This window comes from Oryctolagus cuniculus, chromosome 5 (genome assembly GCF_051225735.1).
Source record: "Oryctolagus cuniculus isolate XC-2025 breed Fujian yellow rabbit chromosome 5, ASM5122573v1, whole genome shotgun sequence".
NCBI classification, from domain to species: Eukaryota; Metazoa; Chordata; class Mammalia; order Lagomorpha; family Leporidae; genus Oryctolagus; species Oryctolagus cuniculus.
This window is the reverse complement of record NC_142871.1, coordinates 44,789,261-44,812,955: the sequence shown is the minus strand read 5'-3', so window position 1 is coordinate 44,812,955 and position 23,695 is coordinate 44,789,261. Positions and strand designations below refer to the sequence as shown.

The following is a 23,695-nucleotide window of genomic DNA, read 5'->3' as shown; positions in this document are numbered from 1 at the left end:
CTTAGCGCTGCATAGCTAGTCACCTTTGCCGCATTTGCACCTGATTTGGAAAACATTTTAGAACAACCCAATAACAACAAAACCAACTGCAAGATACAAAACTTTCGAAGACACTTCTTCCTTCAATAACGAATGTGTAAATTGAATTCCCTCTCAAAAAAAAAAGGGGGGGGTGACTTCCCAAAAATGTTTTCATTGGCTTTAGGGAACTAAAACACACCAGTCTCTGGGTGACTAACACTTCCTGTAAAATAAAGATAGACCAACACATAATTAAGTTCTGGCTCAAATATAATTGTTGTCTTGGAAACAGTTTGATGGCTGAATCTGTCCATGCTAATGAAACTCTCCATGATTTCCACCAGTGATTCAGTTTATTAATTAGACGAGAGCACCTTAATACCATATGCCACTCCTTTAAAAGAGTTAAAAGAAAAAAACTTCGTGAGAGAGGAAAAAGGGCTAAATCTTAACAGTTATTGACCCGCTCTTGTAAAGACAGCAGCTGGAGGAGTAGATTGAAAAAGCCTTTCGAGTGGTTTCTGGGTTTTGAAGAGCCTTGCTGCCTCCCTAGGTACAAAACAGAGTGGAATACTCAGCTACTGCCCGGCGGTATTCAGCGCCACGGTCTGAGTCGCCGGCGATTTGTAGCTGCGGCTCTGAGTATTTCGCGGTTTTGTAGGAAGTTCTCTTTAACACGTAGCCCAAAGAGGAGCCTGCCTGCTCGGAAGGGTTCTGTAGAGGCCGAGTGTGAACTCCGGGCGCCAGAGCGCATCTGGACTCTTAGATCACACCCACCCGGGAGTGCGCGCGAGTGTGTGCGCGCTGCTTGCGCGTGTGTGTACGTGTGGGGAGGTGTGCGCCAAAGGGGTGGGGTGAGGGGCAGCGGCCAGGGCTCTAGGTGAAGCGCCAGCCGAGGGAGGTCGCCCGTTCCGGCCTCTCCCCGAGGGGCCCAGGCGGCTCACTCCGAGCTCGGGCACCTCCTGGCGCGCGACGCAGCGGCGCCGCAGGCCCCTCGACCCTTTGACCACCGCCCTGCAGCCGCCCGTCCGGCCGCCCGGCCCGGCCCGGCGATGGCGCGGGACTGACGGCGGCCGCCGCCCCCAGGACCCTTCCGCCCCGCCCGGGGCTCGCGGGGGCCGCGTCACCGCCCCGACCTGCATGTGGGGCGGGCGCCGGCGCGCCCGGAGCAAGCGGCCCTCGGCGCCCCCGAGGCGGTGCCCGGCCGCGCCAGAGACCCAGCAGGAGGCGCGGCGGGCCGGGCCGGGCTCCCCACGCACCGCGGCCCGGGAGCACGAGCTCCCCGGAGGGAGCCTGGGGCGTCCCAGCCCCGGAGGAGGGACCCGGAAGCAGAAGCGGAGCCGCGAGTGGAGCCCAGCCGCTGCCCCCGCTGCCCGCCGGTGCCGGGTGGGGGTCCCGGCGGCTGGATGGGCAGCGGCGGCGCGGGCCGCGGGCGGCGATGGGCGAGGAGCAGAGCACCGTGAGCGGCGGCGGCGGCGGCGGGCCCCAGGAGGCGCGGGCCCAGGCTGGCGGCGCCGCTGGCCACCGCGAGCCCCCAAGGCCGAGGGGGGACAGCTCGGGGGCTCCCGGGCCGCGCGCCGCCTCCGCCGAGCCGAGCGGTGGCGGCGGCTGCGGAAGGAACTCTGGCTGCGCGGACTCGAACGCCCCGGAGCCCGCGAGGAGCCGGGGAGACCCGCACTGGAGGAACAGCCAAGCAGTGGGGCGGCCCACGGGACTGGCGTTCCCCGGGCTCCTCAACCCGCAGACTTTGCAACTGCAGTTGGAGCAGGAGCAGCAGCAGGAGGAAGCTGGGGACCGAAACGAGGGAGGGGATGAACAGCAGGAGGCGCCCCCCGGCGAGGAGCCGGAGCCCAGGGGCCGCGCCGGGGCCCCCGACGGACTGCTGCTGGACGTGCTGGGTCAGCGGCGCCCGCCCTCCGCCAGGAAGCAAGTCTTCTGCTCCGTGTACTGCGTGGAGAGCGACCTGCCCGAGGCCCCTGCCACTGAGCAGCTCTCGCCGCCTGAGTCCCCACCTCGGGCTTCGCCAGTGCCGAAGCCCCCCAGCCCCGTCCCCTCCTTCCCCAGCCCCCGGCTGTCCCTGCCGGCAGAGCCCCTGTCCCCCGACGGCGGCAGCATCGAGCTGGAGTTCTACCTGGCGCCCGAGCCGCTCTCGGTGCCCAGCCTATTGGGAGCTCCACCCTACCCGGGCCTGGGCGGAGTAGGGGACACCTTTGCGCCCCTCATGGTGCTGATGTGCCGGGTGTGCCTGGAAGACAAGCCCATCAAGCCCCTGCCCTGCTGCAAGAAGGCCGTGTGCGAGGAGTGCCTCAAAGTCTACCTGAGCTCGCAGGTAACTTCACCCTCTCCTGTAACCGCTCTTGCTCCCCCCTGGCCGCTGCACATCCCTGGAGGAGGCCACCAGAGGCACTTGTTGAGGACCTCTGTCAGTGTCTTCGCTGTCACTGGTGGCTGCCATTTACGTGTACCTCTCCTCATTGGAACTTGAGTCTGCCCTGAGCTTCAGGCTTTGGTTGGCAGCTGGAGAGGGAATACGGTAAAAGCAATGAGTTGCCCTCTGCTTGATTCTTTGACCAGATTGCCAGCCCTAGAGGCGGGCATGGACTGCCTCACCTACCTGGTATCCCAGAAACTAACAGTAGGCATAAAATAAATATTTACAGAGCTGGCAAAGAGAAAGAGTTGGAATGAATATTTCAGGTCTGTGATACTAGAATTTTAAATTTTGCTCCATATAGATAGTCTAAAAGTGTGCATTGAAAAAATGTGTTCCTTGGCCCTTCTCCACTTTTCCGTTTTCCTTCTCCACAGCAGAGCTGAAATACTTTCCTTCACTGAAGTTTTAAGCCAGCACCGTACTTTATGTCTGTAAGAGGAAAACAGGACAGAAAGAGCAAGACAAAGCAGAGGGAGGCTGAGAGGCTTAACAAAACAGGCAGTGGTGGAACTTGGTTCCTTAGCCTCTTGTTTGAGAGCTGATTTTTTTTTTTTTCTTGGAAAGCTAGAGAAACAGACCTGCTTTCCTTCACTGAGGGTGAACGCGTTCTCCCAGCAGTTTTCTGTCTGTGATGTTTCTGCTAGTGTGTTTTTGCACAATCCAGAATGCCCTTTGATCCCGTGTTTGATTGTCCTAGGCCTATTCATCTTTCAAAACCCTGTCTGTTCAGGTGCCAGCTCTTCTGTGTAGCCGTACCTCATCCTCCAGGCCTCTGCTTTATTTACTTCCAAAATACTTCTACAAATCTTACGTGCACTGGCGTTGTTTCTTCCGTGTCTGATTGTCTTGCTAGACTATCTGGACAATGTCTTATAGTCCCATATCTGGTAGTTTCATGCAGAGAGCTTTTTCACATAATCGTGTTTAATTGGCTCAAGCGAATTGCGAAGGGTTCCATGCAGAGTGATGCCTCTGTGTTTTGTGGCTAATCCTTGCTTGGGGCTAGATTGGAAGTGTGTACTGTGCAATTGGAAAAGCAAAGGGAAACTTAGAATGGAATGTTATACAAACAGTAACTTGGCCCAGATAGTTGAGATTACCCAAATGCTTGTGAGAGATGATGATGTCTCTTTCATGCTTCATCCACAAACAGATACACAAAACAGGGGGCATGTCTGTTGTTCTTTGTGGCAGTTTCTATGACATAACCATCAAACAGACATTGCTGCCATCCTCGTACAAAGCCCTGTGGTGGGATTCAAACATCCCCCAAATATGGGCCTTGCTCCAAGGCAATCTCTGGGACTGGGAGAGCAGAGGTATACACAGGAATAATACAAGGTAGCACGTAATGAGATGTAAACACAGTAGCAGTAGGAGGCAACACTTACTGTTAAATGCTGGATACAAATACCAGAGAGTTTAGAAGTCCAAGGGAAGTAGTCATTGTGGGTCAGCATACTGTGCCCAGCAGTTTGGTTTCCTTAAGGTGGGCCCTTGCCCCAAAGCAGTTTCCTCTTTCTTTTTAATCTGTGGGAGTGGGAGGATAGCAAGGTGAGCCAATTGGTCACTGCAATATATAACCTTGAAACACTCCTTTGAAGTGATGTCATGTCTGAAACTTGTCTGCAGTATGTATGATTGCATGGACATCCCTGACGTTCTTCCAGAGCATCTGACAAAACTTTCAGTAAAGAGAAAATGCACGTTAGTTGATAACAAAAGAGTGAATCTTATATGCCAGGCATGTTTCCACCTCAGGGCCTTTGCACTCACTGTTCCTTATGCCTGGAATATTCCCCTATATATCCATCCCCTTTGTTTCTGACAGCCCCTCTGACCAACTTTTCAGCTTCTGTTTGAATGTGGCACCCTTTTTAAAGTGGAGCATCATACCACTGTTTATTTTCCTGCTTTTTATTTTAGCTGTACCACTGACATACTCTGTCTTGTACTTAAGCAATTCTGTCCCATAAATATAGGAATTTTCACCTGGTGTGTTTACTTCTGTAGCTTGAGCATCTATCACACTATCTGGATATAACAGATGTGCAGTCACTAATTACTGAATTTATGAAGAGCTTCGGATTGCCCCAGAAACCAATGCTAAGAAGTAGTGTTCTCAGTTCTACTCTGAGCTGCTTGGCATTTAAGACAAAAAACTAATACTTAAAGTCAACAAAAATAATGCATTCACTGTTTGTTATTAATGTTAGAATTATAGAACTTATATAAACTTTTAGCTTATACAAAAATATTAATTTTTTTCAGTTGCATAATTGCTCTGGTTGTAATATTTCTGAGCCTACTATGCTGATTCTGAAGTCTTTTCTACTCAAAGAGTCTGTGTTTCCCTGCCTTAATTTTCCTATCAATGAAATGTAATTTCAGGCAATGATCAGTAATAACACTAAATCCAAAACAAAATAACATCATATTGCATGGTTGATCTGGTATTTTATCAAAGCAAATCAAAAGGGCACAGTGATTGCTTTCTTTCTTTTTCTAAAGTTTCTTAGATATGACAGAAGAAAATGTTTCAAGCCTGAACTTTTGGGGCACTTAAGACCTTTAGAAACAGAATAATATATTTGAAATAAAGAGCTATTAGTGACTTTAGCCATTTTTTTTGAATTTTTTGCCACATACTTAGTGCATTATTCAACATTGTTAGGGCAAATAAAACAGAATTCCTGTTAAGCATTTTATGCAGATGTTAACATGCATATTAAATGTGAGTTGAAATATTGCCTGGTTAAATGAAATTCTTCTAAAAGGAGATGCTGAGTTCCCCAAAAGAAGATGTGAACTCAGAAGATGGGATTATGATTTTTAGATGAGTTTATTTCCGTTAGTGCCAACGGGCTGAATAGGTGGCAAAGGTCAGTGAGAGGGTGTCATTGATGTTTTAAAACAGACCTAGCAGATTAAGTGGTGAGTTACATACCTCCTTGCTGTGGTATACAAAGAATAGCTTGATTTTCCAAAACATACTTCTCCTGTTATCACTGTGCCAGTGGCTGGGGGAACCCTTCTTTATTGGAGTGACTTTACAAGTACCATCTCATATCTGGTTGCCATGGTAAAAGGGTGAACTGATGGACTGTGACTCTTTGTGACCACAGTACATGTTGATTTAGGGGCTAGATGGCAGCAGCAGGCCAGAGGGAGTTACACTGTTCCCACTGCCTTGGTATGTATATTTCAGAGGTGCATTTCCTAGTGATCTATGTGTGCATGTCTGACTGTGGCTGAAGCACACCATTCCGGGGAAGTGTGCAGTCCCTGCAGTTCCCGGAGCCTTTGTAAGTATTGGCCATCTCAGCTGCTTTGGCCCTGACCACATATTGCTATGAAGAAAGACGATCTGTTGCCGCCTTTGGTTTGTAGAATCGTGTAGTGCTCATTTCAGAAATCCTCCACATATCTTTCCTTTATGATTTTGGTTTAGGCAGAAAAAGTGCTATAAATATGCAGTATTACTGTGTAGTACTTTAGATAAAGAGAGAACTGAGCATGCTAAAGGACTTGCTAGAGGTAACAGCTGTTGTGGCTTTCACCACTCTGCTTAAAAGTGCTAGGGATTGGCAGATGCATATGACTTGGAATGCATACACCTGTCCAATGAGTATTAATAGAGACAGGCAACACATTTCTTCTACAGATTGCGAACAAAACAGCTGCTACATGGTAATGTCCTAGAATGACTGTCTACTGTAGTCATCAGTGACCCTGGTTGAAAGCTTATATATCCTATTATTAAGCTCAGAGTCATCCGATCTTCATGGGTAAAAGTGTAACATATTTTTTTTTCCTTTAAGCTTTAAAGCAACCTGATTATTTTTAGAAATCATTGTGTTCAATATGGAGTTTGAACAAAGTTGTCTTCACAAAAGTGAACTTACAGATCCTGTGATGTCAGGTGTGATTTTGGTAGCCCTGAAAATGTGAAGAATGAGACTAAAATCTATTTTGAAGTCACACTACAAATTTGCAAAGTGAGAATTAAGACTTATGTAAGCTTATACTTCTGTGCACAAAATTTATATGCATGTTTGCACATGTCCGTGTATTTATCTGTGGTGTGCAGTGTTATATGCTTTTACATTTGACTGACATAAGCCTTTATTTTCCTCTTCTCTCTACTTCATTTCTCTTTCATAATTTTTCTTTGTTATTTCACTTTTCAAAATGGGATTTTAGCTGGCATTTGATTTCTGCAGCGGAATTCCCTGTCAAATGCTGAGCCCTGGGGCCAGCATGACCTGGCTCCCCTGCTGCGGGAGTGTTTCTCTTTACTACCAGCTGTCTGGAGAAGGTGCTTCAGTGCTTGAAAGATCTCAAGTTACATTACAAGTTCTACTGACCTAAGGCGTCAACTGATACCTTTGGAGTGTGATTTTTTTTCCTTCCTAGAGTAGAGCTTAGCTCTTATCCTTGAAGGCTTTATCTTTTTTCTTTTTTTTTTTTTTAAAGATTATTTATGTATTTGAAAGGCATAGTTAAAGATAGAGAGGAAGGGGGACAGAAACATAGCTCTTCCATCTACTGGTTCACTCCCCAAATAGCTGCAATGGCCTGAGCTGGGCTGATCCAAGAGACAGGAGGTTCTTCTGGGTCTCCCACTTGGGTACAGGGTACTTGGGCCATCTTCTGCTGCTTTCCCGGGCACATTAGCAGGGAGCTGGATCAATCAGAAGTGGAGCAGCCAGGACTCAAACCAGTGCCCAGGTAGGGTGCCAGCGCCACAGGCAGAAGCTTAACTTACTACACCACAGTGCCAGCCTGTAGAGGGTTTTATACGATAAATTAGTTGAACCTTCCTTAGTCAAGTTCTGTCTTAAAAAAATCCCATGTCAATGGGAACATAATTTGTAGTACATATCATTATGAAATTTATCAGTTCTATTTGCCCCATCAGTTTTGGGAAAATTATACACGAAATTTTAAGGGTCTACATAATAAGAACAGCTATTCATGAAACATCTATATTCTAAACATTCTTACACATTTTATTATTGAATTTTAATTCCCTTACATATTAAATATGTGTTACATATCAGGCATTGGTGTAAGTGTTTAAGATACAAATAACTAAAAAGATAAAACCTCTGACTTCATGAAATTTACATGCAAGATTGAAAAGGAGACAGGAAATAAAATAAGTGAGTTATTTAGCATACTAGCAGACAGTGAGGGCTACAGAGAGAGAAACAAGGGGGAGGGTCAAGGTAATGGGGTGAGAGTTGTTCTGGATACATTTGTAATTTAGGGCTGATTCTCAGAGTTTTACAAGATGACTTCTGGGCGAAAACCTTTATAATGGCAGTGGGAGAAAAATCATATGGATACAAAGTTCCAGAGACAAGAGCATGGTTGGGGGTGTTCCAGGAATGGCAACAAGATCCATGTGACTGAAGCATTGAGAATGACGGGGGGAGCAGTAAGAATGACAGGAGAGGCGGAGAGAGGTGGACGGTCGGGGATTTAAGGCTGCAGAGAATTTGCCTTTCCCCTGAGTGCAATGGGAAACTATAAGAAGGTATTGAGCAGCAGAGGAATTTCTCCATTTCTTTATGGAGAATACAGTGTAGGAGTGCAGAGTACAAGTAAAGAGATGAGCTAGAAGACTACGGCAGTAATCCAGAGGAGACATGGTATCCTTCAGGCTAGAAAGGTAGGGGAGGCTTAAACTGTTGGGATTTTGAAGATATTATGAAGATAGAGCTGACAGTATTTGCTGATGATTCCCTATGGGTTGAAATGAAGAGTCAAGGATGACTCGGGTTTTGAGCACAGGCAGTTAGGAAAGATGGGGTTGCCACATAATAAAACGAGAAGTATTCTAGGAGGCCAAAGTCTAAGAAGAGTGAAGAGGTTGAAATGTGGTTTAGACATCCATGAATCGATGTTCTAGGCGACTTGTGTCTGGCATTCTGAAGAGAGGTCTGAGCAGAAGATAGAAATTTGAACATTGATGATGTAAAGGTGGTGTTTAAAACCATGAGACGAGTTGATCACCTGGGGAATGAGGGTAGAGAGAGAAGGAGGAAGGCTGGCTGAGTGTGAGCGCATCAGTTCTACGAATATGGAGTCTGGGACATCTGAAAGCACCAGCAAGCAGTCTGAATGGGAGAGGGCCAATTAGGCAGAGAAATGGAGATAGAGGGTTTATCTGGAAGCCAAACCAAGGAAATGTCTTAAAGGAGACAGAATCGTCTTCTATGTCTAATGTTTCTACTTCCAGCAGGATAAGGACTGAAACTGACCATCAGTTTCCCAAAAAGGAGGTTGTTTGGTGACCAAAAGCAGTACTGTTTTCATTGAAGGTTGTGTGGTTGGCTTTCTGATTTCAAGAGAACAGGGTAATTTTCGTTTATACTGTCAATACTAGAGTGTTGGTCGGCACCATGGCTCACTTGGCTAATCCTCCACCTGCGGTGCCAGCACCCTTGGTTCTAGTCCCAGTTGGGGTGCCGGATTCTGTCTGGGTTGCTCCTCTTCCAGTTCAGCTCTCTGCTGTGGCCCGGGAGGGCAGTGGAGGATGGCCCAAGTGCTTGGGCCCTGCACCCGCATGGGAGACCAGGAGGAGGCACCTGGCTCCTGGCTTTGGATTGGCGCAGTGTGCTGGAGCTGTGGCAGCCATTTGGGGAGTGAACCAATGGAGGGAAGACCTTTCTCTGTCTCTCTCTCTCATTGTCTAACTCTGCCTGTCCAAAAAAAAAAAAAAAAAAAAATACTAGAGGAAGTATATGAGGAAGCTCAAGATTAGAGAGATTCAGTGACTTGCCCAAAGTCACACAGCTGAGAAATGGCAAAGGTGGGATTTGTAATCCAAGATCTATATATTTGAAAGGCAGCATGTCAGAGAGGGGGACACATTAAAGAGTTCTTCCATCTGCTGATTCATTCCTCAAATAGCTACAAGAGTCAGGTCTGGGCGAGACCAAAGCTGGGAGGCAGGAACTCCATCAGTCTCCCACATGGGTGGCAGGGGTGTGTGGCGGGGCCACCTTCAGGTGCCTTCCCAGGCACATCAGCAGGAATGTTTGATGGCAGGCAGAGCAGCTGGGGCTTGAGCAGTGCTCTGGTATGGGACTCCAGTATCACAAGTGGTGGCTTAATCTGCTGTGCCACAATGCTGGCCCCAGCAAAAATGAGATTTAAATTCAAATCCTTTTGCCCCTAAAACATGTGGCCTTTCTACATTTTTTAAAGATTTATTTATTTATTTGAAAGTTACACACAGAGAGAAGGAGAGGCAGAGAGAGCGGTGTTCCATCCTCTGGTTCACTCCCCAGTTGGCCACGACGGCCAGAGATGCACAGATCCGAAGCCAGGAAGTACAGGGGTCAAGGACTTGGGCCATCTTCCATGGCTTTCCCAGGCCATAGCAGAGAGCGGGATTGGAAGTGGAGCAGCTGGGTCTCAAACTGGCGCTCATATGGGATGCGGGCATTGCAGGTGGTGACTTTACCTGCTATCCCGCAGCACCAGCCTCCCCCCCTTTTACATTCTTTTAAGTTGATTATCTTATTTAAAAGTGAAATATTTTCTCTTCTATTTCTTTTGATTTAATATCTCTGTTGTACAAAGTAGCAAGTCTTCAATCTAAGAGGGAGAAGAAACTTAACTACATTTTTGAGGCAGTGGGAGGCTCTTACGCAAACTTAAATTCAGAGAAAGATTTCTGCCAAACTCAGCATTATCTCCATGTAAGAAACTCAAGAGGACCTTGATTTGAGAAGCTATGATTTGACTTACTGTTAAGTTTTAATGACAGGATACTGTCCTGTTCTCTTTCTGACTTTATACAAGTTCTGTTTCCAATGGAGTTTCCTTTTATTTTACCATCTGTTGTTAGTAGTGTCTGCTTAGTCCTCTCTTTCATCCCCACTCTTCTCACTTTGTATACTTTAGTAGGGCCATCTTGTTTATTCCCATGATTTCAAGTAACACCTATATGTGTAGACTCCCACTTTTTATCTGCAACCTCTACTCACTCTCCTCACCTTTAGTACCACATGCTCTTCTTTCTCCTGCACATTTCTAGTTCAAAGTACCATCCACAGCCACCTTAAACTCAACTTCTCAGAAGTAAACCCTTCTCCTCCTCTTCCTTCCCACACCTCCGAAGTCTTGCTTCTCCTTTGGGATTCCCTGTTTCTATCAGCTGTTTCCAGGTCAGAAACATGAGGGTCATCACTGAGTTGTTTTCCTCCCTTAGTTCCTCCCAGCAAGTCCTTTCAATTCTGCATCCTAAAAGTATTTCTGCTTTTCTTCATTTCTCCACCGTCCACTCCTGGATTCCAACAATCAGCCTACCGCTTCATCTCAGTGCTCCAGTCTAGACTATCTGCAATCTATTCTCCACACTACAGCTGGGAAATTTTCACAAAATGCTTGACTCGCATGTTCAACCTAGCAGTTAAGACAGAGTTTGGGATGCCTGTGTCCCATATCAGAGTGTCTGGGTTTGAGTCATGCCTCTGACTACTGATTCCGGCTTCTCCCAGTATATTCTCTGGGAGGCAGCAGGTAATAGCTCAAGGACTTGGGTCCTCACGTGGGAGACTTGGATTGAGTTCCTGGCTCTTGGCTTTAGTATCATCCTGTCCTGGCTGGTAAGGGCATTTGGAGAGTGAAACATTGGAAGGAAACTCAAAATGCAAGACTGAGCTTTAGCAAACTCCTTCTTTTCAACCTATTGCTTTCAGAATAAATCTAAGTTTTCTAACAATGTTTACATGTTCCTATTTGATATGATTCTTATGTGACTCTCCAGGCTTTGTTTCTTTTCTTTTTTTATTTTAAGTTTAAAAAAAGGTATTTAAAATGCAGAGTTAGAGTGGAGGAGAGACAGATTTTCGATCTGCTGGTTCACTACCCAAATAGCTGCAAAGGTCAGTGCTGGGCCAGCCTGAAGCTAGGAGTCCAGAACTTCTTCCAGGTCTCCCACATGAGTGCAGGGGCCCAAGCACTTGGACCGTCATCCTCTTTCTTCCCAGGCATATTAGCAGGGAGCTGGATTGGAAGTGAAGCTGGGTCTCAAACTGGCACCCATAGGGATGCCAGTGTCAGAGGTAGAGGCTGAATCTGCTATGCCACAGTGCCAGTCCTGGGCTTTGTTTCTTAACAGTATCCCGCTAAGCTTATGACCATGGACAACTTCTTTTTGTTCTTTGCCTACTCCGTAAGTCTGGTTAAGTATGCCTGTTTGGTTTTGATGACATGAAGTTCTGTCTCAGGAGGATCCTCTTTGTTGATGCTCGAACTCTTTTTGGCTCATTCTCATCTATTCATTCTTCCGGTCTCAGGTTGGACATTGTCCTGTGAGAATTCTTCTTGACCCCCTCCATCTGGATTAATATCCTTCCTATATTCCTTGGTGACCCTTTTTGCTTAAGTTATTGAGCAATATAGGGATCTTTCTGTAAGATTCTCCTGTACTTAAGGTACCTGATTCCTGCTGTTTTCTACTGTAGAGCTTGAGGCATGAAAAGACCTCATCAGTCTTTTTTGTGGATTAATTTCCTTCCTACCTCTTTGTTGTCAGCTTGAAATGAGTTTGTGTGGAGTGGACTTTTTATTTATTCCACAAATAATGCTAGAGACTCATGTTATCAATACGTAAATCTTTGGAGTAAATTGCTAAAGTGATGCTTTAAAATTAAAATTGCAGCATTTCATCTTCTTGCTAAAAAACCTGTTAGTCTTTCCCATTGCTGTATGTGAAGATCCCATTTCATAACACTGGTGATAAGGTTTGGCCTTCAGCACTCATTCCTCCCTTCTTCTGTCAGTGCAGCTCTCTCCTTTCCAGCCACACTGTCCTTCCTGGGGTTAATCTGAGCCTTCAGAACTCAGCTGTAAGTGTCCAGCTTGAATCAGTCCTGCTCTTAAAGCCCATTTTCCTCTGCTGCCTCTGCATTTATCCCTTTGTTGTTCAATATTGGTGTGATGATTGGATGTTTGATTACCCTAGTATTCTTTGAGCTGCTTTCCTGTCACCTACGACAGAGTCCATATCCGAACAGGTGCTCCAAAAATATTTGGTAAGGACTGAATGAATGATTGAAGATAAATTGTAGTATGGTTAGGTAGGTAGAATAAAGGTGAATATTGGAATTTGAACTTTTGACATCATATTCCAAAATATATTTAACTTTTGAATGCAGTGAAATACTGTAGCCTGAGTTTTTAATCTATAGTATCTCACCTATCATGGAAGGGTTTATTTACTCATTCATTTATTTATTTTTATTAATTGCAAGTTCTGTTTTGATTCTCTGCTGCCTGCTTAATAAGTTATTCTAGAACCTAGGGACCTAAGATAACTATTTTATTTTGGTTATGACACTGTGGGTCAGGAATTTGGGAATGGCTCAGCTGGTCAGTTCACACGTGGGATTTCTCATGGGTTGTAGGCTGCTCACTCGCTTTGCTGGCAGCAGGTGCCGGCGGCTGTTGGGGTGCTCTGCTGAGGCTTCTACTGCACAGCCCACATGGCCGACAAGCAGGGCGATCTCAGGGCTTCCTACTTGGAGGCTGGTCTCTTCCAGAGACAGAGTGTGGAGGGAACCAGGTGAGAGCTACGTGACCTTTTCTGCTCTAACTTGGAGACCCCTGAGTATCACTCGAGAAAAGCTGTCCCATGCCTGCTCAGATTAAAGGGAAAAGGATGCAGACACCCTCCTTTTTTTGGTGAGGGGAAGGAGGGTACATGTCACAGAATATAGGGCCATATTTTTTCAAGCCACCACACTGCCTCAGACAAAATTCAGGAATGTTGTGATTTTAGGTGGTAAAGCTTTTGAATCAGAATTTGAATCTTTTTTTTTAAATAATATTGTAACTGAAATATATTAAAGTCAAAGTGAGCTCCTACTATTTCTGATCCATAACACTTAATTTTATTATCTATCGTATCATTTCCTTTCCATTATATCAAATTTTCACTTTCAGTGGTGGTAAAAATATTATTTGAAAAGCTTAAGAATATCTTTCTGAATAAAAAGAATTATAACAAATGTTTGGTGTTCCCTGCATATTCTACATGGAAATTATGTTATATCTAATGACAACTTAGAATTAACTAACCTGGTTAGTCTTTGTTGACATGGCCTAATGGCCGTTTTTATAATTTTATTTTTTATGATATTTTAGTTTCTTTGGATGATTTTATTGCTCAATTGATTAGTGCCTCCTTAAAGTGGTGACTGAATTTCCAGAAGCATGTGTGCTGCACTCAGATGTGTCTTCCAGGTGGAGGATCCTGGTAGCCGACGTAGAGGGGCACATTGCTTTTATGTTGCGGTTTTGTTTTGTTTTTTTTTTGTTTTTTTTTTTTTCTTTCCAGGCTCAGGTAACTAAATTCTGGGCTTACTCATTGATGTGAATGACTAATCCCTTTTTAAATCTTTCTAAGCTCTTTGCCTCAATATTATCTATATTGTGAGATCCAGAAGTTAATTATAGGCTGTGTAGCCAATTATTTTCCTTTTTGTGGTGTTGCTTCTTGCGTTATTTCCTCACATGGTGGTTGGCCATAATCAGTGTTCATGAAGCTCATTAGCTCTGATTTGCATGTGGCAAGCTGCATCACTACATCGCCTCACCCCCCCCCCCAAATTGCTTAACAATTTAAAACAGCAGGAAATAGTGAAACAATTGCTTATAGGGCATTTTTCCTAATGTCCAAAGATCAGTTAATTATTAGTTATTTTAATTATCAGTTTCTCTCTGTGAGCTGTTGGATAAAAGCAGACTTTGATATGGCCAGATCATGATAAAAAAATATTTATTTGAGAGACAGAGATAGTGACGGGTTGAGAGAAAGGGAGAGTTGCTGTCCCATCTGCTGGTTTGTTTTCTCAGTATCCAGAATGGACTGGGCCAAATTGAAGCTAAGAGCTGGAAACTGAATTGTAACAGGAGGGTGGTGAGACCCAGTTACCAGAACCATGACCAGCGCCTCCCAGGGTCTGCATCGGTGGGGAGCTAGACTCAGGAGCTGGCGCTGGAGCTGGGAATCCAACCCATGCACTGTGGTAGATGCTTTGTAACTGGCATATAAATCGCCAGTTTTAACAGTTCCCAATGCAGAATGGGAGAGGGAAGAGAAAGAAGGGTGGGAAAAATAACTACATTCCTAAAGTTGTATTTGTGAAATGCATGAAATTTGTATACCTTAAATTAAATGTTTCTTGAGAAAGAAAAAAAAAAAACCATGCAACTTTTTGATGTAAATATATGACCTTAGTAGAAAAGGTGATTTTCATTCTTCTGCCAGATTGCCCGTGGTGGAAACTGAAGTGATCAAACCCAGAAGTTCTCATTTAACCCTATTTGTAACTGTTTTTTTTTTCTTTTATTTTCTCCAGTGTTATCATTTTTTCTTGTCAAGACTGTTTCTGAAAGAAACACTTTGAAAGTAATAGGTTTCTGGGGGGCTGGCACTGTGGCTCACTTGGTTAATCCTCCGCCTGCAGCGCCGGCATCCCATATGGGTGCCGGGTTCTAGTCCCGGTTGCTCCTCTTCCTGTCCAGCTCTCTGCTGTGGCCCAGGAAGGCAGTGGAGGATGGCCCAAGTGCTTGGGTCCCTGCACCCACATAGGAGACCAGGAAGAAGCACCAGGCTCCTGGCTTCGGATTGGCGCAGCGCCAGCCGTAGCGGCCATTTGGGGAGTGAACCCACGGAAGGAAGACCTTTCCTCTCTTTGTCTCTCTCACTGTCTAACTCTACCTGTCAAATAAGAAAAAAAGAGAAAGTAATAGGCTCCTAAAATTATAATATTTTCACTTCTGAATGTGTTGGTGGTTTATATGTATGTATATGTATATTTGTATATAAACACATATACATATTTATTGTCTAGCAAGTTATGAAGATTATTTGTATCACAAGCTAAATATTTATTAATCTTGATTTTTAAAAATCTTAAGTATAGTCATTTCCAGTTGAATAGATACATTTCAGGTGTAGTTTGAATCAACCAAAATAGCTTTTGGTTTTACAGGTTTTTTTTGTTGTGTTTTGCTTAGTTCTTAATACCTCACTATGTGAGTCATTGAGGTTGCACCCTGAAGATGAAGTGAGAGTGTAGAAGGAATGCTTGGAAAGGAAACACTGAATACCTGGCTTGCTTGTTTTTTTTTTTTTTTTTTAAGTTTTTAAGATTTTTGAAAAGAAACCATTCAGTCATGCTTTTCTCATTAAAAATCACTAGAATATCTGTTAACTTAAGAACTTGAAAACAGAATTTTCTGTCCTGTTTAAAAATCGTCCAAATGAAGCACTTTAGAGAATTTCTGACCCATTTGTTTAAAAATTTAGCACTTTCTGGTCAGTTGCAAGAAATGAGATTGCCATTAAAGAAGATATAACTCTACTTACTGAATTTCAGCCACAATATTTATATAATTTGTAATGAGCCAGAAAAACAAGTATAACAATTTAGTTAATACAGGAAACTGCACTCTTTTTTTTGCACCTCTGTGTGTATGTGAGGTGTCTTTTCAGTTATAACAGTTGTTAAAACAAAGTATCAAAATAAACTGAACACAGCCACCAGGATAACTAAGAGCTGAACAAAAATCTTCAAAAATGATGAAGCTGGTTCTGACATTGCTTTCACAGTTATTACTGATGGACAACTGTTCTTATAGCATTAGATAATAAAATCAAATTTACTGTAAAATGTTCTGTTTTAACACTCCTTTTGGCTTGCCGTAATCCAGCAGTCTCACTGTTGGTTTGCTCAGTGTACTAAGGAGGCCAAGGCCAGGCAGTTTCCTCACAGGCTGGTTAACAACATGGTGATCTGTGGCCACAGACTTCTGTTAACTCCACACAGTCAACGCCATCAAGTGTCTGCCTGGGATCATTAGACTGTGGTTGGAACAAGATGGAGGAACTAATAATCCCGGCACTTCTGGAAACACAAATTAAAACGTGTGTTGAATAGGTAGTGAGTTGTGAAGCTTGTTACATAGGGAAATCTTTCTTCGACTGTTTTCTTTTACTATAATCAAATCTTAGCAGATCCGTTCTCTCATATGCATTTGGTTTAAAGGGGTTTAAAAGCAAGGGGAAGCTGGAGTGTTCTTACTTTATTAAAGCTATTTACTGAGCACAAAATATTTGCTTAACCCCTGCTGATCACTGTGAGAAAAAGAAGACAGCACACTCCTATAAAAAATCATCCTTGACTTAATTTTTAAGGAAGTTTAGGCATTCAATAGGTAAAAAGTAAGCTCTCCAGGCAAAGATTAGAGAATGTACGTGACTAAAAGGTGTGATGCTGATTGGTACGTTAAGTGTTGTAGGTAGAGAAAGCTGTGTTTGTGAACGCAGGAAATGCTGTTATCTCATAAATGGCTTTTGCTGTCTGGGGGAGAGTAGAAGGTAGTTCAGTGTCAGGTAACTCTCTACGTGAGCTGGGGTGAGCAAGCACGCTATGTGCAGGCCCTAAAACACACATACATACAGAGGGTATGCTGGTGTCTGAGACTGGAGTGAGGGCTCAGCTAGGCAGTGTGGCAGGTTCAGGAAGAGAGGTGACAGCCATTGAATGGTGGGAACAAGAGTCGGCGCTACAGAGATCCAGGAACAGCTGAACGCCACCTGGGCATGGAAAGCCCTGGAGGGCACAGGCTCGGCACCTTTCCTGAGCTGCAGGAGGTGGTGTGGAGGCAGAAGTGCAGGCAGCGAAGGAAGCTGGGTCAGGAATGGCTCACAGAGGTGGATGTGGCTCAGACTATCTAGTTCGTCTAGGAATGGAACCTTTATGTCAGCTGTTGATGTCAAGTCATTGGACAGTTTGGTAGAGCTGTAAAAAGGTAATTCATACTGTGAAAGGATTCTGGCTGCTGTTTGGAGAATGCATTGTGTTTGCACAGTGGAGCAGCAGGAATAGAAGCAGGGAGATGGGCTAGAGGCACTTGCAGTAACCAGAACAGGACTAAGAGTGGTTTGTGGTAGCAGACAAGCCGCCGAGAACATTCTGTCTCAAGCCCTTATTGGAGTTTTGCCTTTAAAAGGTATTGGGAATGCATCACCTTTGCTACAGCAAAATGTCATGGCAGGTTTTACAGCCTTTTCTGTGGAGAGACACCAAATCCTACAACTCCATGTGCCAGCCGCAGTCCATCTTTCTTGCAGTATGGGGTTAACCTCTGCTCAGCTTCATTCCCTATCACATTTTACCTGTATGGGATAGATTTTTGTTTGTTTTGATGGTTTGGTTTCAGATATCATGTAAAACGTCACTGATCAAAAAATATGAAATGTCATTGAAAAGATACTCATAGTTGTTAATTCACTGATAAAGTGTCAGAAACAATGTATCCAAAAAGTGTCAGAAACAATGTATCCAAAAAAGTGGAGCTACCCTCTACTCCCCCCCATCCCGCTTTTTTCCCCCCCTGCAGTTTTTGTGAGCACTTTGCCTTCATTATTAAAAACAAATAGAAACTCTCCCCCACCCTTTCCCACAGATAACAAAAGTCTTAAGGCCATCCTTGGTTTGAGAGGATGTTTTTAGAGGTTTTTGGTAATTATATTTAGTTCTTGCCCTTACTTTTTAAAATTGTTTTGGATAATTGTCATTTGCTTCCCCGGTTAATTCCTACCTAATTACGCATATTCCTGTCTTCTGTTGTTTTTGTAACTATGTTCTCTTCTGCTCTAAGTTCCACTTCCTCTACCTCTCATGGCAAAGGCTCTGGGGTCATGGCTTCACCCTACAATGGTTTTATTTTGATTGTGGCTGTGGCTGTTCTTTTTTTTTTTTTTTTTTTTTTGTAAGTACAGTGATAAGTATCGCAACAAAGATTTGCTTTGTTGATTTTCTCCTGAGTAAATGAGTTACTTATCCCTCCATATTTGATTTATTTCATGCAGTCCTGAAGTATTGCCTCTAATTATACTTTATGTTGATCATAAAACCAGTAGTATTTCTTTTAAAAAAAAAAAGATTTATTTATTTATTTATTTATTTGAAAGGCAGAGTTACAGAGAGACAGAGGCAGAGAGAGAGAGAGAGGTCCTCCATCCATTGGCTCACTCCCTAAATGGCCGCAATGGCTGGAGCTGTGCTGATCCAAAGCCAGGAGCCAAGAGCTTCCTCTGGGTTTCCCATGTGGGTGCAGGGGCCCAAACACTTGGGCCGTCCTCTACTGCTCTCCCAGGCCATAGCTGAGAGCCACATCGGAAACAGAGCAGCAGGGACTCAAACCGGCGCCTATATAGGATGCCAGTGCTGCAGACAGGGACTTAAACCACTCTGCCACAGTGCTGACCCCATAAAACTAGTAGTATTTCAATTGCAGGTAATAAACTGTTGATTGTTTTTTAATATGTGAAAAAACACCTCAGGTATTTTATCTTTACAACACATTTGTCCTGTGTGTGTTGCCTGTATTTTAGAAGCCCATAAATTCCATACATTTGTTTCATGATTGTTTCTCAGTTGTTTCTCCATATAACAAACACCTTTGGAAAAAATTTAGTGAAGAAGCAGATGCTGTTGGCTACATTTAAAACATTTTGCAATTGGAAAGTTGGAAAATTAAAGAAAATTAAAATGAAAGCAATCTTGAAAGAACTCTGCAAAGTGGAGTTGGGAGCCCATTGAGGGGACAGGACTTGTGCACACTTCCAGCTGATGTCCAGGGATATGAACTTTGGCCACCTCCACCCTTTGACTACAATACCTGCACAATTACAGTGTGCCCAGAGGTGCAAAATGCATATTAGTAGGTTTTGTGGATATTTGTGTTCTGCTTATACTATCTTCTGGCAGTCAGTAGCCCCTGTTGCTTCTCAATAATCTAAGCTCCGGCTTCTCCTGCCTTCTTTCAATCACCAAACCAGAGCTCTCTGAACCTGGGTCTCCTGAATTGCAATTCCTGAGATCCCAAATAAAGTTCTTTTTACTTTGGCATGTTCTGAACTTGGACTCATGGACAGTAGTGTGAGCAGTCATAAGTACTGGGTAGGGTTTAGGAGTACTTTGATGTTTTAAATGTTTATATCACAATTTGGTAAAAATTAAACTAGGTTTAAAATTTGACTTTGTGTTTTATGTCTAGAAATTCTTTAAATCACTTTATTTCTTTGCAAAGAATTTAATTTTCTCCCTATATTAATCTTCTTGTCAAGAATCACCCCATTTCCAAGTGAATTCAATGTTTGTGAAAACTTATGTAAGTATGAATGAGACTTAGTACTTGGATCTCAGTAATTTAACATTTTTCCTCAAAAGCACTACTTTATTTGGTAAGATATTTAAAATGTAATGCAAAATGAGTAAGATACCTTTTTCACCTTCGGCGTGTCCACCCAGGAGAGAAGGGACAAAAAGGTGCTCTCCAGCCTCTCTTATAGAAAGGGTGCTACTCCCATTCTTGAGGGCAAAACCCTCGTGACATAATCACCCCCCAAATCTCCACCTAAAACCATTACCTTGGGAGACCATATGTTCAGACCATAGTAATACGTTAATTAAAAGAGAGTAGTGTTGGCCGGCGCCACGGCTCATTAGGCTAATCCTCCGCCTTGCGGCGCCGGCACCCAGGGTTCTAGTCCCAGTCGGGGTGCCGGATTCTGTCCCGGTTGCCCCTCTTCCAGGCCAGCTCTCTGCTGTGGCCAAGGAGTGCAGTGGAGGATGGCCCAGGTGCTTGGGCCCTGCACCCCTTGGGAGACCAGAAGTACCTGGCTCCTGCCATCGGATCAGTGCGGTGCGGCGGCCATTGGAGGGTGAACCAACGGCAAAGGAAGACCTTTCTCTCTGTCTCTCTCTCTCACTGTCCACTCTGCCTGTCAAAAAAAAAAAAAAAAAAAAAAAAAAAAAGAAAAGTTTAATATATCTATTAAAATAGATATCATAAAATAATAATAAATATCTGTCAAAAGCTTATACTCATTATTAGATCACATTATGTTCTTAGTAATGAGGAAAATCTGAATTAACAACAACAAAATGAGACAGTATTTTACACATAAAAGTGGCAAGTTCAAGAGTCTGGTACAAATCAAGTGCCGGTTAGGCTATGGGGAAAAGGTTTATTCACACTGTTCCCAGAAAAAGTACATATATGTGAGACATAGTTTCAAGAATGTGTGTTACAACATTAGTTGTAATATTAAAAATCAGGAAACAAATTTTCATTAAGAAATTGATGGATAAATTCTGGTATGTTTATAAAGTAGGATATTCAAGTGTACATAAACTTACCAAATCTCTGTATTGACGTGAATTTATATATATATATATATTTACATATGCAATATTAAGTAAAACAACCCACAAAATGTGAGTTATGCAGTTTCAAAACAATTAAATTTTAAAGAACACAAGAAGTTACAGATGTCCTACAGAGCTGTGTGAATCTTGATAGAGATTTATTTTGTACGTGTAGAATAATAGTGAAGATTTTACCTATCAGTCTGGTCCTTTCTTCTTTTCATTTCCTCTGAAGGAGTATAATTCAAATTGCATTCCTCAGTTACCTTTCCAAGCACAGATGTACATTTGTCTTTATTTCCAGATTGGCATTATTCTTTTTTTTTTATTAAAAAGAAATTATTTATTTGAAAGACAATTACAGGGAGAAGGAGAGAGAGAGAGAGAGAGAGTCTTCCATTTGCTGGTTCCTTCCCCAAATGGCCACAACTGTGGGAGCTTAGCTTATCTGGGGCCAGGAAACAGGAGCCAGGAGCAGAGTGCAAGGGGCCCAAGGACTTGAGCCATCCTCCGTTGCTTTCCCAGGCGCATTAGCAGGGCGCTGAATTGGAAATGGAGCAGCCGGGACTCAAACTGGCACCCATATGGGATGCTGGCACTGCAGATGGCAGCTCTACCTGCTACGGCTCAGCACCGGCCCTGCCAAGTTGACTTTTTACCCCACCTTGAGACAGAGGCAGTTTGCTGGCTGCAAGAAAGGGAAGACAACAATCAGTTTGCAAACTTCATTTGATGTTGTGATCAAGGACAGATCTCGGCTGGCGCCGCAGCTCACTAGGCTAATCCTCCGCCTGCGGCACCAGTACTCCGGGTTCTAGTCCTGGTTGGGGCGCCAGATCTGTCCTGGTTGCTCCTCTTCCAGTCCAGCTCTCTGCTGTGGCCCGGGAAGGCAGTGGAGGATGGCCCAAGTGCTTGGTCACCCGCATGGGAGACCAGAAGGAAGCACCTGGCTCCTGGCTTCGGATCGGCGTAGCGCGCCAGCCGTAGCAGCCATTTGGGGGGTGAACCAACGGAAAAGGGAAGACCTTTCTCTCTGACTCTCTCTCATTAACTCAGCCTGTCAAAAAAAAAAAAAAAAAAAAAAAAAAAAAAACAAAAAAACTCAAGTGTCCCTGGGTTTTTACAGAGTTACACTCCATGAAGTTTCTGTGGTTGACCTCTTTTTTAAATTGCCCTCAGTCTTTGCTTTTATGTATCATGAATATGATATATCATCTCTATGCTAGAAATTGTGCCTAATCATTTCAAATAGTTATTGTAAGGTCTGAAGTAAGCAAATCATTGTTGGAATAGTTTCTTGCTCTTGCCCATTTGAAATGATTTTTTAACATCTATTCCTTCTTTGTCTTACATATGGAGTTGGCAGACCTTTTCGGTATAGGGCCAGATAGTTAATGTTTCAGGTTTTGCAAGCCAAGAGACAAAATCAATGTTGTGTAGGTACTTAATAAGAGTACTTTAAAGAGCAAATGGAAAAATGGAATTAAAAGATGTTTGATGTTTGTTGTGGTGTAAAAAAATTCTGAAATATTCGCACAGCTTTTTTTTTTTTTTTTTTTTTTTTTTTTTGACAGACAGTGAGAGAGAGAGAGACAGAGAGAAAGGGTTTCCTTCCGTTGGTTCATCCCCCAGATGGCTGCTATGGCCAGTGCACTGCTCCCATCCGAAGCCAGGAGCCAGGTGCTTCCTCCTGGTCTCCCATGAGGGTGCAGGGCCCAAGCACTTGGTCCATCCTCCACTGCCTTCCTGGGCCACAGCAGAGAGCTGGACTGGAAGAGAAGCAACCAGGACAGAAGCAGCACCCCAACCAGGACTAGAACCCGGAGTACTGGTGCCGCAGGTAGAGGATTAGCCAAGTGAGCCGTGGCGCCGGCCCAGGCCTGCACAGCTTTTTTAATATGCATTTTCTGTGAACTTTTTGAAGACCCTTTGAATTCCAAATATATAAAAATAATTTACACATATTTTAATTGACAAAACTAAAAATGACTGTAGAGATATAATGAGAATATTTTCAAAAATGTGCTAAATAGATCCACTACTATAGAGAACCAAATTCTTTCTTTTGAGATAATATTTTGCTTTATTGGAGTTCAAAATTAGTATTCTGGATCATTAATATTGACTTAGACTGTTTTAATGATCTATATTGATATTTTTCATATTTCATCTTTAAAATATGATTTCACACAAACTGGTAGTGCCAAATACTAATTATCAGTCCACTAGCTAGTATGCATATTCATAATTTGGAATTTTCTTAAAAGTGCTCTATAGACTTTCTTTTCAAAGACTTCTCTTACTTATTTACTTATTTGAAAGAGAAAGTGACAGAGAGAGAGACCAGTGGGGAGCGGGTAGATCTTCTACCTGCGTTTCACTCCTCACATGGCAGCAATAGCCAGGGCTGGTCTAGGGTGAAGCCAGGAGCCCGGAATTCTATCCTGGTCTCCCAGGATGGAGACCAGGTGGAGGGGCCCAGGCACTTGGGCCATCTTCTGGTGCTTTTCCAGGCACATTAGCAGGGAGATGGATTGGAAGCGAAGCATCTGGGGGACTAGGACTGGCTCTCAGATAGATGCTGGCATTACAAGCTATGACTTAACCTTCAACGCTGCAGCCCAGGACCTGATAATGATAACATTTAAACACCTTAAATTTTTACTAGCTTTGTAAGTTTATGAAAATAAGTTTTTTCCATTCTATATATTTTCACTTCCAGCTGTTGCATACCACATTTTTGGCAGATTCTATTCCAGATTATACTGAATACATGCTTTCTCAACTTCAATCTTTAAACTTTTAAAATAAACTAATAAACTTTTATCTTTAACATAACTAAATTCACTTAGATTTCTTTAATCTTTGCCTATAGCTTTAATCTTTACCATGAAGACTGTTCATAGAGACTAATTTTTGTCACTTCAAGCTTGTCATTGACACCATATAAACAGTCATAATTAAGCAGTATCTGTTTGTTGACATGTAAAAA

The 23,695-nt window shown here is 43.5% G+C and overlaps 1 protein-coding gene across 3 annotated transcripts in view; it reads left to right on the top strand.

Moving 5' to 3' along the window:
- The first annotated feature begins 1,193 nt into the window (after positions 1–1,193).
- RNF217 (ring finger protein 217) overlaps positions 1,194–23,695 on the top strand; it is a 141,607-nt gene continuing 119,105 nt past the window's right edge. For 2 of the 3 annotated variants that reach the window (XR_016234501.1, XM_089333707.1), the window contains exon 1: positions 1,325–2,350. Coding sequence is in view for 2 of the 3 variants with exons in the window: in XM_089333707.1 (XP_089189833.1) it covers positions 1,460–2,350 (891 nt within the window). In the remaining variant the exon portion in view is untranslated. Of the gene's footprint in view, positions 2,351–23,695 lie in introns of all 3 variants that reach the window. The other variant, XM_017345347.4, reaches the window with a different exon arrangement.